This window comes from Idiotropiscis lumnitzeri, chromosome 1 (genome assembly GCF_059441095.1).
Source record: "Idiotropiscis lumnitzeri isolate Australia: NSW breed Sydney's pygmy pipehorse chromosome 1, RoL_Ilum_1.0, whole genome shotgun sequence".
Classification (NCBI taxonomy): Eukaryota; Metazoa; Chordata; class Actinopteri; order Syngnathiformes; family Syngnathidae; genus Idiotropiscis; species Idiotropiscis lumnitzeri.
Window position 1 is genome coordinate 23,586,333 of NC_142391.1, and position 19,392 is coordinate 23,605,724.

Sequence of the window (19,392 nt, forward strand, 5' to 3'; positions counted from 1 at the left end):
CCGGAGTCCCTGTCCAATCAAGCGCTTGACTAGCTTAATGAACTAGGAGACACCATGGACCCCAGTGGAAACTTAATCATGCTAATGCTAATTCTAATGAAGCATCAGGCAAAGGTACAAAATGTTTTTTAAAATTTTTTTTTTACAAAAACATTAAGTACCTAGATGGAAGCGCATGATCGATCATATTAATACCTGTTTGCAGCTATTAGCTTCTGTTAGCATGTTAGCTTGTTTTTGCACGTTAGCGCATATTAGCATCTACTACTGCATATACAGTACAGTAAGTGCATAGTAAATATTAATGTGTAAGTTCATCTCAGTGGATGATAGCATGTTTGCGCATGGTTCCGTATTAGTTAATGTTAGCATATTTTAGCATAATTCTAAGAATATTTATTTGGCTTCGTTAGCATTGTGCTGGAATTTCATGTTTGTCTTAGCACATGTATGTGAATGAATGTAAATTCATGCTCATACATGTAATAATGTCGCACATTAGCAGGTAGGCAAAAGGCACACATAAAAGAGACTTGAGAGTTGCATAACATGGTGTTTCATGTTTTATTTGGTTTTCTTTTTGGGGCAAAAAACACCATATTCCACGGACACAGAGTCAAACGTTAACAAACAGCCAATAAGACAGCAAAAGTCACGTCCACTTGGAAACATGAAAACACTTTGAAAACTTTCACGCTGTCTACATGTTTTTTTTGTTTGTTTGTTTGTTTTTTTTTTTTTTCAACAAGTATCAAGAAAATAATAAGGCAATAAATGAATTATTTATTACTAATTTATCACATAGTACGTGTGGGACAATCACGGTGGTCACTTGTTTTTGTGTGCGCTGCAGCGAGTTGTAAAGTGCAAAATGGAACTGTGTGTTGGAGCTCATGACATTACCTCCACCAAGGAGATTGTTTACTATTATTTACTTATAATTTTCACAAATCTTGTAGATTCTAGCATGGAGCACACAAACAGGTTAGCATGTGTCAGCGCCTGTTAGCTCATTTTAGGACTTGTTGAGCATTTATTGCAACGTTAGCTTATGCTATCAACAGTTAGCACAAATGTTCATATTGTGCTACCATGCTACCATTTTAGCGTATGGGAGCTCACTTTGGCACGTATGTGTATCTGAATGTTGGAACATTGATACATGTTAGTGTGTGCTTGGACATGTTATAACGTGTTGCCATCATAACATATTTTACATTGTTAGCGAATATATTTGAATGTTAGCATGTTATTTTGTTTTCATGAATGATAGCTGATAGATGTTTTACACGTAAGTCAATATTGTCATATGTGTTAGTACAAGTTAGTAATGCGTTAGCATATCGTTGCTGTCCTGTGAAAAACACGTATGTTGAATTTTGTCATTTTTTAAAATATTTTATGTATATCTGTGACGCAAAAATACCATTAACGTAAATTTTTTTTTAAATGAGAAAAAATGTGTTTATCGCAGGACAGCGTCAATATACTGTGTCAACCTGGTGGCATGTGATTTACATGTAAGTAAATAGCAAATTAAATTAGCAGTATTAGCACATTTGCATTGTCCAAAGGTGGGCATTTTGCTGACGTTCAACGATAGATGGGAAACTTAAAAAAAAAAATAGACATAATTTATATTTGGAAATATTTAATTCTGCAAGTGAATTGCCAAATGTGCGTTAGTGAATCAGAGGACACCACATTTGTTTTTGGCACAAACGTAACCTTGTCTCAGATATTCACACGTTGAAACGCCATCCCTTCTCCGTCCGCGGGTTGTGTTGCATTCAACAATTCACAAGCAGAATTGAATATTTCCAAATGATAAATCACGATATACCCACATCTATATTTGTGCATCTGAAAAACACATGAACATCATGAATGTATTTTTGTGAATAATTTTGACACAAATCTCTCCTCATATTCAAGAGGATCTCTGCAGGGATTGTGATGGCCGGCTGTGATATGCTAACCAGAGGATGGCACTTCACTTTGCTACGACTACACAAATCGAAAATGTATGTTTGAGTCCAATAGTTTATGCATGTGTATTATTATTTGCATACAAACATTTAAGGTTGCGGTTTTCTGTTAAATCTTGGTGAAATTATATACATTCAAAACTGTCTCACGTGTTTGATCGCCTGCATTAACAATGTATGGAAACGCTTTGTGCTTCCTGCACAGTAGGTGGCAGTATACACCAGAGAGCTGTAATCCGCCCAAGAACCGAAAAGAAGAAGCAGCAGCGCAGTATTTATAAACAGTAATTGGAGTGTGCTACTTGGATTGGATTCTATTTCGCCATGGCCACAATGCAGAGCTGGATTCAATTCAATTCAATTTTAGGAATTAACCACCAGTTCAATAGACTGGCAGAGTGTATGATGAAAAGGACCGATTGACGGACCAACTGACTTTTAACGAAATATAATGATAATGATAATAATAATACCTGACGGGCGCACTGATGGACTGACCAATTGAAGATTACAGTTTGGTTTGGCCTGAAAAATTGACAAATGAGGGACGGGTACTGAGGCTGCTGACGGATGACGAATAACTGACTGCATGTTAGCATTGTATTCGCACATGTCAGCTTGTTGCCATGTGTTCTGCATGTTAGCATAAGTTAGCACATGTTAATGCATGTTAGCCAATGTTACTATAAGTTAGCATTGAATTAGAATGTCAGCGTGGGGAAATTTGTATTACATGTATGTTAATATTAGCCAATGTTACATTAGCACATGCTAGCACATTCAGCCCTCATGTTAGCATATGTTAGCTTGGTGCCATGTGTTCTAAATGTGACCATTAGCACATTTCTCATTTTAGCAATGGTTCGTGCATGTTAGCGTTGTATTAGCATATGTCAGCTTGGTGACACGTGTTGTGCATATAAATGAATATTAGTTTAGAGCACACGTTACCGTTACGTATGTTAGCTTTTGTTAGCCAATTTGAATCAGGTCCGTTTTAACGACGCGCTTGTGATTTATTGCCACTTTTTTGGGCCTCCCAACCCTGTTGTATTGCCAAAATGTTCATTTCTATGATTTTTGTTTTTTAATAAAAAAGTGCTTTTTGAAATGAGTGGTTGAAATGCCGCTGGACGCCATCTTTGTTTATTGCTTCATCGCAACGCATTCTGTCTCACACACTCACACTCACACCCGCACGGACACACCACACACACAAACACGCTTCAGACATTTTGGTGACCTTCCCCAATTTGTAACAAGCCCAAAGTAAAGCAGCCCTTCCTTTTCACACACACGCACGCACGCACAAGCACACTGGCTCACAGTTTAGCATTAATACACAGTTGGTGTGATCATGATGTAAACACGGATATACAAAAACACAGTCGCTGAAGTCCATGCATTTCATGCATAGATGAGGTTATCCCAGTGTGTTGCTCTATTTGTCCACCAACGGCGCTCCCTGCAGCATCGGGAGACACGGCAGTACAGTGAGCCCCCGTTCAATTGTGGATTTTTCCTCAGCCGTATTTCTTTTATTTGTTTTATAGCACACAGGCAAGCCTCCATTTCGAGTTGCATGCCCATAATTGTAGTAGCACAACATGCCACAACATGCCAAGGCAGCACTGAGAACAGATGGAGCATTTTAATCACGGTAATCTCTTTTATTGGTTGTTCCAACTCAGAAAAGTTATGTGTTGCTACACCGTCTGTGTAAGGCAGCAGTTGCTTGAAAGATGACAATTAATTAATTACCATGCTAATCAATCAAAGCTAACTTCATTAGCCCGTCTATGGCATTTCCTTTTAAATCTTAGCATTAAGCGAAGATTGTAATGTATTTCAAGGTTGTTGTTTTTTTTAAACATTCTTTTTCGATACTGGGAATGTATCCCGGCGATAAACAGGGGTTCACTGTACTGTATTACACATACAGACACACCCCCACACACACACGCACACACACACACAGACACACATCACGACTCGCACGATGACTACGTGTTGGAGCGATATGTGGTCCATCATGGGTCAATTTGTACACCAACTCCTTAGAAAAAACGTCTGAGTAGTTTTTTGTTGTCCGTTAGGTCTTGCAGTTTGTCGACTATTTCATGCCGCTGCGCAGCACCTGGTTGGCGGCAATCAGCATGACGCTGATGATGAAGGCGATGGCGAAGGCGCAGATCAGGCTCTTGCGCACGCACGTCTGCTTGACCTGCTGCGTCGGGCTGGAACCTTTGTACCGCAAACGCCACAAAGAGCAACAATTAATGCCCCAAAAAGTTCATCTTAACGTGATAAAATTGTTTTTGGAAGTCAAAAAGTTTGTGGATGAAAAAAGGTCAATGTTATTTTCTTAATAGAGGCATTTTTTCACGGTTTTTCTCTTCAATTTTAATTTCAAAATGCTTCATAATAATTATTTTTTTTGTTTTGCAAAGTCGCAAATTTAGTGAGAAGAAAAATAATGAAAATTTACATTTTTTTCGTTGCAAAACGTATGTCTTTCTGTTTTTTGTGAAAAGAACATTCTGTTAATCTAGTATTTTAACCATTAAAATAGAATTTTCTGTTGAAAAAAAGTACATTTTTTTGTGTGGAAAAAATTGTTTCAGAAAATCAACGTTTCCCTGAAAAGTTATCTTTTCATCATTTTTGATTTTGCTTATTAAAATGTTTTTTGTAAAATATGGTCTTTTCGAGGGAAAAAAATCCTAAAAAGCTGTCTGTAAAAGGAACAAAGTTTTTTGTAATGTGAACCCTTTTTGGTTTTCATAGGTCAAAGTTGTCTAAGTAGTCCGCTGTCTTCATTGTGAAAAAAATATTTTAGTGATTTATTACGATGGGAATTTTTTTTTTTTTTTAAATTAAAGGGTCACCATTAAAGTACACACTCAGAGTTTTTGTGAACCAATTTTCTATCTATGAAAAACAATGTGTGATTAGGGTGAAAATTCATAAAGTCTTACTTTTTCCCAGCGGAAAACTCGTATGTTTTCATGAAAACAAAGATATAGTGGAGAAAAAAAAAATTTTTTTCCCTTTCAATTCCTCAGCAGTGAGTTGAATTTTTTGCAAGGCGCCGACGGCGGCAGGAAGAGTCGTTCCTTACTGTCGATATCCACCTGGCAGTCCTCTGGGTTCTCAATGTGGTTCTCCTCGGTCATGATGATGTTCTCGATGTCCTTCATGGACAGGTGGTCACAGAAGGTGTCGTACAGCAGACGCTTCAGTTCCTCCACCGTCAGCTTTTGCATGTCGCACTGACCCGCCAAAAAAAAAAACAAAAAAAAAAAAACAAGTCCCAATCGTACCGAGATAAAACCACCTTGTCTTAAAAAGATCCGTACGCGTTTTTAAAAGTTTTTTTAATCACATTTTTGCATGTCAATACTCCATGGCATTGTGGGAAAAAATTGCAACGTTAGCCCACAAGTTCGAACCTACCAAATTTGTGAGTATGTTCAAATGTACTTGCAAGTATGTTTGAACCTATTTGCTAGTCAAAAATGTTTACTCCACGGTTACGTTTAAAAAACAAACAACAAAAAAAATCCAGTTTTACCAAAATTGTTTTTGTGGGAGGTTGCTTTTTCCCAAGGGGAAGAAAAGACATTTGCAAATGTAGTTTACCTTCCAGAAAACAGAGTCAAAGTCGGTTCCGTTGAACTTGTCGGGCATGGCGGCTGCTGTTAACTTGGGGCCGAGCAGCGTGACAAACTCCTCAAAGTCCACCTGGCCGTCGCCTGACCAACAACACAACCAAACTTACAAAACTTACAATCTGTGTGTGTTTGTGAGCGTGTGCGTGCGTCACCGTCCATGTCGAGGCGCTGAATGATGACCTCGAGCTCGACCTCGTTGGGCATGTATCCGAGGGAGCGCATGGCCATGCCCAGCTCCTGCTTGGAGATGAAGCCGTTGCCGTCGCGGTCAAACACTTTGAACGCCTCGCGGATCTCTACATGCACACACGCACACACATGCAAGGATGAACTGGTGATACATTCATCATGTCAAGCTTAGTTTGAGACCTAAACCCTGTCTTAAGACATCAATTTGATACCCTGACCCATACTTTGAAACCCAAATCATACTTTGAATTATGAATTTGAAACCCTAACCCAAATCAGAAATCCTATTTCAACAGCAGACATTAAAACTCGAAACCAAACATTAAACCAAAGTTTGGAACCCTATTTTGAAAGACTAACACCAATTTAAAACCCTATCCTTACGATGAATCTTTAATTTCAGACCCTAACCCGGATTTGAAAAGCAACTTTAAAACCCTAACTCTGGTTAAAAACCCTAACCCTAGTTTGAATCCCTATTTCAAAACCCTAAACATAGTTATAAAACTTACATTGAAACCCTAACCCTAGTTTGAAACTCTACTTCAAACTCTAACCCTAGATTGAAACCTTACTACCAACCTTAACCCGTTTGAAACCCTTATTTGAAACCCTACTTCAAACTCTAACCCTAGTTTGGAACCCGACCCCTCGTTTTATAAACTTACTTTGAAACCCTAACCCTAGTTTTAAATCATTTTTGCAACCCTATCCCTAGTTTAAAATCCTAACCCTAGTTTGAAACCCTACTTCAAACCCAACCTTAGTTTGAAAGCACGCTTTTAAACCCTACCCCTAGTTTTAAGCCCTACTTTGTATTCCTAATCCTCGCTTGAAACCCTGCTTCTAAACCCTAGCCCTAATTCGTGCTCTGAAACATTATCCCAATTTAATTATCCCAACTCAAATTTGAAAACCTTACTTGGAAACCCGAAACATTATATGAAAAACCTACTTGAAACCATTTGAAAACATTTTTTCTTGATGTTCAAATGTATAACCCTGACTTAAAACCCTAATGTGAAACCTAACCTTGTCTTATTTTTAAACCGTGATTGTGCATTAAAACCTTACTTTGAAATCTAAACCTGACTCAAATGCCTAGTTTGAAACTTTAAACGATTTACAGCCGTACTCTGAAACCCTAAGCCAGAATGGAACCACTTTAACTTTTACAGGAAAGCAAGCTTTTCATCATCGAAATGGACGATCGGATCGCAAGGATGAAATCTTGTTTTTGGTTTTCATTTGCATGTCTTTGATTTCCATGCGGCCATGGTTGTTTTACGAGCGGTGTGGCAAATCTTATTTTTGAGACTGTTCTTAAATCTGGAGTGTTTGTTAGATTATGACAATATTGCATTGTCATTGATGTGGAATAAAATATTCATGTACGGTTAATTGAAGACTCTAAATTGCCTAAATTGTCTTTTCTTGTTTGCCTTTTTTTTTTCTCACCAGTTGAGGTTCGAGTGGTGTAAATTTGCGAATGGAGCGTTTTTACGCCAGTGTGAGGCAATCCTCCTGAGGCTTGTTAGCGGCGTGCTATGCTAATATCCAAACGTAGCCGACTAAAGATTTTTTTTTTTTCTTCAAAGCAGTCACGTAGTACCGCTCACGCAGAGGTCTCACATCAAGAGGAGAGGCCAATGCATCAGGCCAGACCCCAAGATTTATTTGTTTTCTTAATTCCAGTGTCTATTTTCACAGTTGCATTGTGGGTTAATAACTACCTTCCACCATAAAAAAAAAAAAAAATTCTTATTTCCACACAACCATTCGGTTTGTTCAGGACTAATTGCCTTTATTTACACACACACAAAAAAAAACTTTTTCTCAAACATCAAAGGCAGACTTTGATTACAGATAAATTGTCATTTTAAGAAAATTTAGTAGGACCTTTAGTTTTTTTTCTCAACTAAAATATGACAAGCACATCTACAATGGACAATGAAAGTTTTGGTAAAGAACAAATACAATTTAGAGTCTTAAAGGAAACAAACCAAAGCTTTTTTTTGTAAACATCAAAGACAATTTGTGTTGAACAACACTAACGTAAGTCAGGAAAAGCACCACAAAATCCGTCCGGCTGCCAACTTTGCGCTCGTCAATCTTCCTCCACCTTCACCCATTGAAGTCGACTAAAAGGTCGGACGGAGATTTCCCTGCTCATTTCTCAGCCTCTGTCTCGATGTCATTGATTTTTTTTTGTTGCAGTTTCTCTCCACACAGCTGCCAGATTTCATCATGAAACGACACCTCAGATAAAAAAGCCGTCAATCATTAGCGCCCATCTGACAACCGCTGCAACCTCCTCCGGTTTGACGTTTTGCGCAGGCATTACGGCGGATGTGTTGTCAAGAGATGATGGAGAGATTTTCTTAAACATCAAAGCGAAAAAAAAATATGTCTCGGTAGCCAATCTTTATTTTTGTAATTGTCAAAGACAATTTGGGGGACGTACTTGACATTAAAGATAAGATTGTCTTCAACAAACGTTTGTTGAAGTCATCAGGGCATAAATATTTTATCTGAACATCAAAGTGTCTTCATCCAACATAACATATTTGATTCTGTAAACATTAAAGGCTAATAAACTGTCAACAATGCATTAAGTCAAAGACAATTAACTCATTTACTGCCATTGACGACTAAAGACGTCAAAGATCCTTTTTTTTTTTTTTTTTACTCGGCTGTGAGTGAATGAGTTAAGCAATGTTTTTTTTTTTTTGCAAGTATCAACGACAATTTCAAAGCGCAAAGAACTCGGTTTTATAAAGAGACAATTTAGCAACTTCAGAGAAAACTATTTTCTTAAACATCAAATGAGAATTGATCCAAGTCTGCACACCTGAGAGCCACTACTGGCTTTATTTGCTATTAATATTTCTTTACAATTGAGTCTCTATTCAATGAACCTCACCTGACTTCATACAAACGTCAAAGAAAACAGAATTTAGCGTCTTCACCCAAACACTTGTACATGTTTGTAAGATAATTAAAAAAAACAATTTAGACTCCAACAAAACCATCAAATGACTATTTCTTCCATCAGAGACGATGTAGTTTTGTAAAAGTAGTTTCAGAAATGTTACAGGCCGTTTGTGTATTAGGAAAGTGAAATGGCCATCTAACCGTCAACGAAACGTCAACGACCATTTCGGGAAGTCATTGTGCGTGCTGTCTTTTTCGTGGGTGACAAATGAGCTTGACAATGTTAGATGAGGGCTTCAGCACTGCACAGGTCACTCTTGGCCCCCACGCCGAGCGCCTCATCGTCACCTTCTCGTCTTGCTCGTGTCAAGTTGAGCTTTTCCACGCCGCCTCATGCGGCAAGAGGAGAGAAGGGATTTTTTTTTTGTCCACTTCTCAGACCATCATTTCAAAGCATGGGAAACCAAAACCCGATTTGGGGTCATTGTCTCATCACGGGGTGATATGTCAAGAAAACTTTGAAGGCATTACTTGCCCCCTTTCAAATGGTAGTGTTCTTCCACATTTTGTGTTTCGACAGAACTTGAGATATTCTGCCTTTTGGTGCAGGTGGAACAGGGACACTATTTTGACCAAATGGAACGCGACGGGGGCATGATGAGACGTGATGGTGGACATCACGGCAAAAATGAGACATAATTGGTCATGATGGGACCGGCAAAGAGGACACACCAACCTTCACGCCAGCTTTTACACCAGGGGTGTGAAAGTCATTTTTGTCACAGGCCACTTTGTAGTTTTGGTCTCCTTCAAAAGCCGTTATGACTGTGAACTCAAATAAATACATGACGGCCGAATATTACATTTATTAAAGTTATTGATCGAAAGGTCACTCAGAGTGTGGGCGCAAGCGTTACGCCATTGTTTACTCTTTACATATTCAACACCACACGTTATACAATGTCACCCCCGAGAGTTGCCACACGCTTTGCATCACCTTTAAATCAGGATTTGCCAACCTTTTACAAATTGAGAGCTACTTCTTCCCGGCTCATCAAGGCAAAGGGCAAACGTGCTGAAATGACCTTTAATTATATTTTACTACGAACAATGAATCCTACTTATGTTGAATGATCAAGAATGATTTAAAAAGGTAGGTTGCACTGGTTTAATAATTCAACATATTAGCAAAGCGTTACTTCCACAACATTCCTAGGAAATCACAATATCCCGATACTGGTGAGCAACTTTTAAACGGGCCAGCAGGCTGGTGAGCGCAGCGTTACAGCAGCCTTTTCCACTTTTTCACGCTTTAAATAGCCTTCATTTGCATTCACACTGCCGTGTTTCCCTCCACCTCACGGCCAAAGCCAGAATGAGTCAACGTTTGCGCTGCAGTAGGAGTGGAGCACCGACATCAAAGACGGGCGAGTCAGCCCGCGGAAAGGCGGCGACAAGAGGCGGCGCTAGCGAGCCGTCATGTCGACAAATCTCCGGCAGAAATGCAGTGCGACTGTTTTGGATGCAGCGTCTGAGGTGTCCTTTTGCAAGAGTTGGAAAAAAAACTCAGGAGACAATCTGACAGAGCACCAGAATGACATGGAGAAATTTTTTTTCTAATTTTCGAATGAGAAAGTAGGGTGAGCGCTGTTGCGTCCTTGTTTTGAGGAAAGAGTACTCCTCTGCTGCCAATGTCTCATTTGTGATTTCCACATGTATTTTTAATGGTGTGTGTTTTTATCATGACTGACTTGAAAGGCCATGCCTCCTCCGTCCACAAGGAGGCAGCGTTACTATCTCCATTGAACGGGACGAGACGTTTTTCTTCATGAATTCGAAATTGAAAAACGAGCATCCATCTAATCTTTTATCATGTGTTTATTGAACACAACCCGGGGAAACAAAATTTCAATTTTCAATTCTTTAACTATAAGAATGGAAATTAGCCCATTCCTGTTGAATGGAGACAGCAACACTGCCTCGTAGCGGCTGGAGGATGGATTGCCTTCTAACGAGAAACTTTCTTGGTAGCATGAGAAACGTTCTCATTAGGATGAAAAACATTTCATTTTTTCTTTTGTCCCCATGTCACTTCTCACTCCGTACAATGTCGAGAGAACGTTGCCAAAGATATATAATGAATAACTTTGGGTTTCTCCTGGTTAAATTGTCGCAGCAATTTGAGTTACAGTTTGCAAGCTTGAGCAGATAACATCTGTACTACAGGGATGAATCTTATTTTTATTTGTACTGCATGCAATATTTTTGTTTTTCATGTAAATATGCATGAGGAAGTTTGGATACCACTGATATAATGTGTTATGTGTGGTGGAGTAGGCATTCACAAGCGTTTGCTTCAGCCTACTCCTTTTGGCCTTTTATTTCTATTCTACTGAATATTTTATGTGCATATATTATCTGGAATGTACTTTGGCCAAATAAACTAAAGACACCTGAGTCTTCATCCATTAAACCTACGATTTGAGAGTCTTCAATAAAACAAAACATCCAAGACAAGTGCGTTTTTGTCCATCCATTATCTGAGCCGCTTCTCCTCACAAGTGTCTGTTCCAGCTGTCATCGGGCAGCTGGCGGGGTACACCCTGACTGGTTGCCAGGCAATCGCAGGTCACACAAAGACAAACAACCATCCACTCACACTTACACCTCGGGACAATTTAGAGTGCCCGATCAACCTGCCATGCATGTTTTGGGAATGTGGGAAAATGCGCTATATAAATCAAGTTGTATTAAATTGTATTGTTCTGGATGCTCCTACCTTTGTGTGTGTTCGAGTGCGCTTGTGTGTATAGGATGTTTTCTGACGTACATTTACACACGCACACGCACACGCACGTACACACAAAGACTTTAAGATGAGCACCGGGACTCATATTGACATCGCAGGGCTGCTGTTAGGCAGCATGGAAATGGGCAACCCACTTTATTCTACCTGCTGTGTGCGCGCGTGTGTTGCTATCTATATCCAGCTCCAGTAATTTGACCATCTATGTTCTTTCATCCCTCAAGTGTAGGAGGTGAAATGGAGAATATGGAGTCCGCTTCCATTTTATTATTTTTTTCATCACACCGATCATGGTCCATTAAGGAAGGCACTACCGCCCCCTCCACGAGAACACGCGCACACAAACACAAGCACTCATATCGACTGTTCGGAAAATAGTATACCGATTGTAGGAATGTCACTGCACAGGCGGGGTATGGGGGCACCATTGATTGAAAATCAACTCCTTGTGCTGCCACGTGTGTCAGTTGAGCACGCGCACACGCGCGCGCACACACTTGTATGCCCACACTTGAACGGCCACCTCGCTGGACAAGTACGGGAGCAGCGGTCATTGAAATCTAGTCCTTGCCAACCGAGCATGCGCACACACACGCGCACACATTTATGGCTATGTCATTGCACAAGTATGACAGCACTCGAAATTGAAAATCAACCACTTAGGCGGCCATTCGCGCCAAATATGCACGCTCATAAACAAATGCACACACGCGCACGCGCGCACACCGGCGGTCACTAATGCGCAATTCTATTTCTTGACATGCCCCCCCGGCCCGGGGAAGAGGGTGGTGATGGCGGGAAAACGAGATGCCAGACGCGCGTCAATTCAGGCTGTCACACTGTCGATTGATTGGCAGCGTAAAACTAGTCACAAAGGAGGAAGTGCACGTCTGACTTTGCTTTTATTGGGCTATCTGAATAAAAGCCAAACATTATTTTAGTGTTTATTTGTGAATCACAAATCACAACTTGCCATTCCTAATAAGCAGTGGTGTTACTTGTTGTGCAATTGTGTCAGGTGACCTTCAATTGTGCGATGGAAATTCAGGTGGTCGCAGAACTACATGTTTATAATTGTGACTAATGAATACTGCCAAGCAACAAGTGTTGTGAAAATACATCAAATGATCAGCGATCATGTCCAACTACGGTACATCTGTCTAGTAACAAGTGACAACTAAAATTCCAATTAACGTGCCCCAATATTTTCCCAGCAACAAGTGCTCGCAAAGACGCATACCTGACCAATAAGTGTGTCCTGCAAATTCTGCCTAGCAACAAGTGGACGGGCATTTCATGTGGGCAACAAATAGCAACAGGCAGTCACAAAACTGCAAAATTTGACCCAAAAAATGTGCCCAAATACAACGGTTGTGCCACATGGAATCTGTCTGGCAGCATAAAGTCGCTTGAAGGTTCATATGCCGAATGACAAATTGGGCGTTGGAGGAGGTCTGCCCTTAAAAAGTCAACAAGGTTCTTGTGTGCCATCACTTGCGCTAACCAGCCGACAAAAGAAGCACGTGAAGCTCAGAGCTTGCTCGCCGGGGATCACTAAAGTCGCCGCTGTTAAATGTGCATTAGTGCCAAGCATCCCGATGCTGCAATAAGTGGCACCATAGTGACTGCCACAAAAGGTCCAGATGGAGTCTGGCTTTTAGGAGCAGACTACAAATGTATCGTTGCAATAACAGTTTATTGGAACTCAACTCTACTATCCACGGTGAGAACAGAGGCTACCACAAGACCGGTGAAATACTCAAAATAACACGTTTGCGCAGAGCTACATTCACACAACAATTAAAAAAACATATAGCGAGGCTAAGCTAATGATGATTTCATAGAGTAATGACAAATTGCTACGGAATTTGCTCGGAACTGCTGATGGGTGAATGAAAACAAGACTGCCGTAGTGTAGGTTAGTGATCATGATATCATAGTCAAGCCAAGATGAAAATATGCCCCCTTTTGGCTGTTTAGAGAAGTACAACAATAGCAATCGAATTGTGTTGTTGCCCAGTGATGCTAAGCAGGACCAGCCCAAGCTAATGTGACGCCCTTGGCAAGATTCTTCCATGACACCACCCTCTGTCAGTCATTATATATTTTCCTTATGACGGTTATACCAACCAAATTTCATGTTGTTTTGTACAGAAGGCCAACTGGATATGACCGTAAAATGGGTTGCTTCAAACCAAAATGGCGGATTTTCTTCTTCTTTTTGGGCAGAGCTTAATGAGATTTTTTGTGGGTCTCTTGAGAGACACATCAACCAAGTTTCTTATGGCTTTTCAATAACCGTCTTGGTCAGGTTTATATATTATAAAGGACCCTTGGAGATAATCATTAAAGAAGACTGCAAATGGCTGACTTGAGTTTTTATACGGGCATAGCTCTTGAGACTTTTTTTTGTGGGTCTACTCATGAGCAACACGCCAACCAAAAGTCTTGTAACTAAAAGAAACTGGCTCCTCCGAGCTGAATTTTTAAAAACTCACAGGAGTTGGTCTTTGTAGAGTAAGACACATGCACATTATGGTGATCACTCTGTTGGTTGTTTTACACTTTGTACGGTGTCATTGAAGGGCCAAAAATGTAGCCATGAATAAAACATGTTTTTATTTATAGTCCCCTGGATTCTCAACCTCAAATTATCCAATTTCCTTATGTATTTTTTTATTTACTACAAATGATGCAATTGTACTCTCTATGCCAGCAACATATAATGACAGGAAGAACAAGTAAATGTTCTTCCAATAAATGTCAGTAGATACATCGTAAACCTGTGTATCAATTTTATTTTTGCCAATTTGATTTGGGGGAGTCCCATAAGAAACGGTTTGCAAAACACGACTTAATACCAGCATTGTTTGGACCTCATCAGAAGCACATGCATAAACAGAGGAACCGACTTCTTAAATAAAAAGTTTTCCACCTCCCAATAGCTTTAACACATTTAAACTTTTTTCTCGTACACTTTACAATGGGTTCTTTAGCTGTCAGTCTTATTTGGAGACTATTTTGAGTGGGCTTGCTTCAAGACTGATATTTGGCACTCTTAGTTGAAGTTTACTGTCAAAGTGACATATGAAAAAAAAATAATAATAAAATAAAAATTCCACATTGCATATTTGAGCAAACAACAAAATGCCCAACCAGAACATATCAATACAGCTGGCTTAATGCAAACATATATCGCGAAGCACCACAGATGACAAAATAGGAATTAGCATCAATGTTTTGTGAACTTTCAAACGACTGTTGACGGAAAGTTGGTACCCGGTGTTTGTTTAGCGTAGCAAGCCATGTTGGAAAGTCAGAGTCGTTGGAGCGTCTGGGCGGGCGTGTTTGTCCGATAAAACATTTACAATCGGCTAAGGCTGTCATTGGCTGCCAACTAGCGAATCAGTGCACTGAACAAGCATGGAAGTGACAAGGGGGAGAAACGATGAAAATTTAAGCTATTCCTCAACAACTGAATCAATTTTGCTCATTTTTCACATCTCCTCTGTGGACATAACGGCTGGCTCGACAGTCGAGAGGAAGACAAATTAGTCACGCTCATTCACGAAAGGCTACACAGTGACTATCGCCGCCGATGGCACGGAGGGGTACTACTTCTCACGCGTGCGCAGGCGGCCTAGAGTAGTTGGCGTCTCCGTCGGCTTTTGCAGCGTGTTCTTCTGTCTTTTGCCGGTCCGACGTGCCGACTTATGGGTCGACGTCGGATTGGTGTGTAGAGGCCTTTATAATGTACTTTAAACCCATAAAAACAAATTGGTCTTACAAATTATGAGTATCAAAAATTGTAGTTCACAGTTGCTTAATTAGCCGTTATGTGGATTATTTTTAAATCTGAAAGCTACAGAGGTTCAAAAATATTCAGAACAGCACTGAGAGAAAAAACATTCGGTGCATAAATAGAGGTGTACCTAATGTTATGTCTTGGACCATCACCTTGCTCCTGCAACGGGTGCGTGTATGTGTGTGTGTTGTCTCACCTTCCACCTCGTCTTCGGGCAGGTTGACCGGGGCGCTGTAGGAGAGGATATCCGGGATGGTGCACATCCCCCGGTACATGAGCGTGGAGGTGACCGGGTGCATCGGCATGGCTGCGACCCTCTTCCCGTAGGTTCCAGGGGGAATGAGGGAAGGGGAAGTAAGGGTGGAAATCTAGCGACGGGAACCAGGCTCGCCTCGACGGCCACCGGCGGAGCGCAGCAGCAGCAGCGGCAGCAGCGGCATCAGCAGCGAGTCCATGGAGCGGGGTGGAGGCAAAATCTTGCCTCGCTCACTGGCATTCATTGAAAAGGATTGGAATAATCAAAATACACACAGCTCAAAAAGTCCAGGGTGCGCGCGGGTGCGCGCACATGCTGCGGCAGCGTGGTTGTGCGTGGCGGGGGAGCCACTTGTTGTTCGCGCGCGCACTCGCTCTTCCTTTCTTTCCTTCTTTCCCACTCCCACCGCCCCTCCGGGGGGACGCTCGCAGCACCCACGTACACGCCGCGCAATGAAGCGTGTGCGTGGAGCAACTCCTTTCCCGTCGTCGCTATCTCTCTTTAGCCTCTCCACCTCTTTTTACGCATTGTTTGCGTCTTCCCACCAATACGTCACGCGCCGTGTCACTTGTACACTCACGCAGGCACTTAATTAGGTACACCTGCGCCAGCCAATGACGGCCGATACAAACATTTACGCTGTTTTAAAAAAGAAAAGAAAATGCTCATTTTGCAGAGAAAGACTACCCCCGCCCTTCAAAAACAGTCAAATGTCGTTTGTGAATCGATAATGTCTGGTCTTTGATTCAAATCTGGATGAAGCCAAAAAAAAGCCCATGGAAAAGAGATTGTAGCGTTTTATTGATATTGAATCAAATCATACTGTCTCATTCTAAATTGGCCAAATATAATTTTGTGATCTAATCAGCACCTCAGAAAACAATACTATACACATCTGTATTGTTTCACGCTGACTGAATTCCATCATGTCGGTCCCGGCGGGCCAAATATCATTTTAGAATTGAATCAGAACCATGGAAAATGATCCTAATCGATTCAGTAAAATGCTTTCAAAATTCAAAACTGTAACTTTCCAACTCTGTACCCTTGATGGTCAACCGAAATTGATTTTACCATTCTAGCACAAGCCAATATATTTCTTGAATCAAGTTGGAACTTTGCAAAACCATGCAGATTTTTTTAAGTGGCAAATATACAATACGAACCATGGAAAATAATTGAATCTAGTCACTGATTTAAAACTATCATACTTGCATTGAATCACAACTATAAAAAATGTCGAGAATATGCCCGTGTTGTTTTTTGTCCTAACCAGACCGGCGCCCCCTCTGGGCTGCCCACTCTCATGCCATCTCAGTCAGTGAGGCTAAAGTCTCCTTAAGGTCGGACCCTGTGGAGTTTACTCATTAAGAATTTGGCGTTTTGTGGGTCTGCTTGTGATAGATATGGCCATCAAATTTTCTGCCAAAAATTAAATTACCGCGTAATGATCGCTTGAAACCAAAAGTGCTGACTTGTTTGATTTCAGCCACAGTTTCTTGAGATTTCTTTGGCTGTTTTATTTATGAGAGACATGCTTACCAAATTTGTCATACCTACATTAAACCGTATCTGGGGGCTGAGATTTCAAAAACTCTCGAGGAGTAGTTGGTCATTTGGAAGAGCCAAGGACAGCTGATTTCTGGTGTGTTTTCGGGCATGACTTTTTGAGACTTTTTTGTCGGTTTATTTACAATTGATATGCCTGCCAATTTTCTTGTAGCCAAGTGGAATTGGCTTCCGGAGCTGCATTTTTTCGGAGGAGTTAGTGCAAATAACGCCGAAAATGGCTGCTTCAAACCTAAATATCTGACTTCCTGGGTGACTTTTTTGTGGATTTGCTGATGAAGCCCACCAAATTTCTTGCAGCAAATCAAAAGCTGCTTTGGTTGCTGAACATTCAAAACCTCTCCAAGAGGAGTTAGTCTTTCCTGGGCCCCTGGAAAATTATCCTGTGTGCTTTTAGGAATGGCTTTTTAGAGTTTTTTTTTTTTTGTGGGTCTGCTTATGAGACAACATGCCGAGCAAATTTCATGTTGCTAGATTACATTGCAGCATCCCACCATGCCGAATGCAACATGCTCGCCAGCCCCAAAAAACAACAACTATGTTATCCGGAGTGTGTCAGCTTTTTACACGGGCTCGTCTCAATGAAGGCTCAACATAATCCGAGATGCTTCGTATTCCCCTCGCTTCTCCGGATTGTGTTTATCTCCGCCTCCTTACTACCCGTGTACGCCCCTTGGTGCTTGGACCCTGTCAGTAGTTTTCCCAGGGTGCATTCTGGCGCATGGCTGCTTGGGGAGGTTCTGAAGAAGGAAGGAAAATGTGATTAGCGGCTTTAGGGGTACATGGGATGGAGGGATGGAAGCCAAAGTTTTATCGTGTTGCTCTTACGCATAAACGGAGGAAGTATGAGAAAGCAGTGCCTGTGACATCCTTTTATTCTGGGATGCCGTTGTGTATAAATCGGAATGTTCTCACTTTGAAGCTGCGACAACGAGCATTCCCGTATTGTTTGAGTCTGCAGCTGTCAGTGGCCTCGCGCAAACACAAATCCCTTTTATACTGCTTGGAAAATCTTTCTAATTCTACTGTTTTTTTCTTTTTTACATGTTGCTGCACTGTCTAAACGGCACTGACACAATATGTGTACAAAGTCAAATTGGAAACTTTTCACTTCTGAAGCGGTATCATCCCTTTTTCCACAGCATGTAAAATTTGTGTGTATTTCCGTCCATCTCCTGGAAGTACACCCCCCCGGGAAGGTACTCAGTGGGAATCCCGAGGGTAATCCAGCTTTACCTTATCTGCTTCCACTGAACAGATGCATTTTTTTTTTTTTTTGCAATGCGGCTGAGGATTGATAAGAAGCAACAGTGCTGTGTGTGCACTTCCTCGCCGTCAAGATAACGCAGTGTGTGTGTGCAATGCATCACGCAGGTCATTAAAAGCAGCAGCGTTGTTCATTAAAGCACCACCCTCTACCACTCGCCCTCCCCTACCAACAACCCTTTGATGAGACTTAATGTTCCATTAGGCGAGCATCACTCGGATGCTACATGATATGGATGCTCATTAGTGCTCAAAGAGGGGACGCTTCCCAGGGCTGGGATTATGAAATCTGTAGTGCACCCTCTAGGGGATACATTTTTCTCACCAGGAGAGATTTTTTTCCCAAAATATAAATACTGTGAATATATATATATATATATACACATATATGGACATTTCTGATAACGTTTTAAGCAGCGCACCCATTTTGAAATGTGGATAGAGTTGGTGGTTGGTGCATCCCCTCGACTCTCAAACGAACCCCAAAGTCATTGATCGCTAGTAAAGTCATCACGTCATGTAAATTAATCTGAAAGAATGTATTCTTGCGTCACCACATGATATTTCCCAATGTGGCGCACCCCTAAAAGTGCGCATACAGCAGTTTTGGGAATACCTGCCATTATAAAAAAATATATTGTTGATCAAGTTTGACATTGTTTCCTGTCTTTGTTTCTTATTTTTGGGTGTACACGGGTAAAGGGGGTGCACCAACTTTTTCAGAGGGTGTGTGTGGATTAAAACATTTGGGGAATGGCTGCTGAAGAATCAACCATAGTTATTGCACCGAGGTTATATTTTAACTCTAGCGCACCCCTATCGGTAAAAATGACTCATTTTCTTTTTTTAAAATTTTTTTTTTTAGGCTGAGTGCATACTATAGGGTGTGCGCCAATTATGTCAGG

At 41.0% G+C, this 19,392-nt stretch overlaps 1 protein-coding gene across 1 annotated transcript; it reads right to left on the bottom strand.

Moving 5' to 3' along the window:
• Nucleotides 1-545: 545 nt before the first annotated feature.
• On the bottom strand, nt 546-16,188 carry cabp7a (calcium binding protein 7a). Its single transcript, XM_088290207.1, has 5 exons — nt 15,593-16,188; nt 5,815-5,958; nt 5,631-5,743; nt 5,110-5,260; nt 546-4,232 (listed from the first exon to the last, which is right to left on the bottom strand). The coding sequence occupies exons 1-5, from the start codon at nt 15,699-15,701 to the stop codon at nt 4,102-4,104; spliced, it is 648 nt and encodes a 215-aa protein (XP_088146333.1). The 5' UTR covers nt 15,702-16,188; the 3' UTR covers nt 546-4,101.
• Between the last annotated feature and the right edge of the window lie 3,204 nt (nt 16,189-19,392).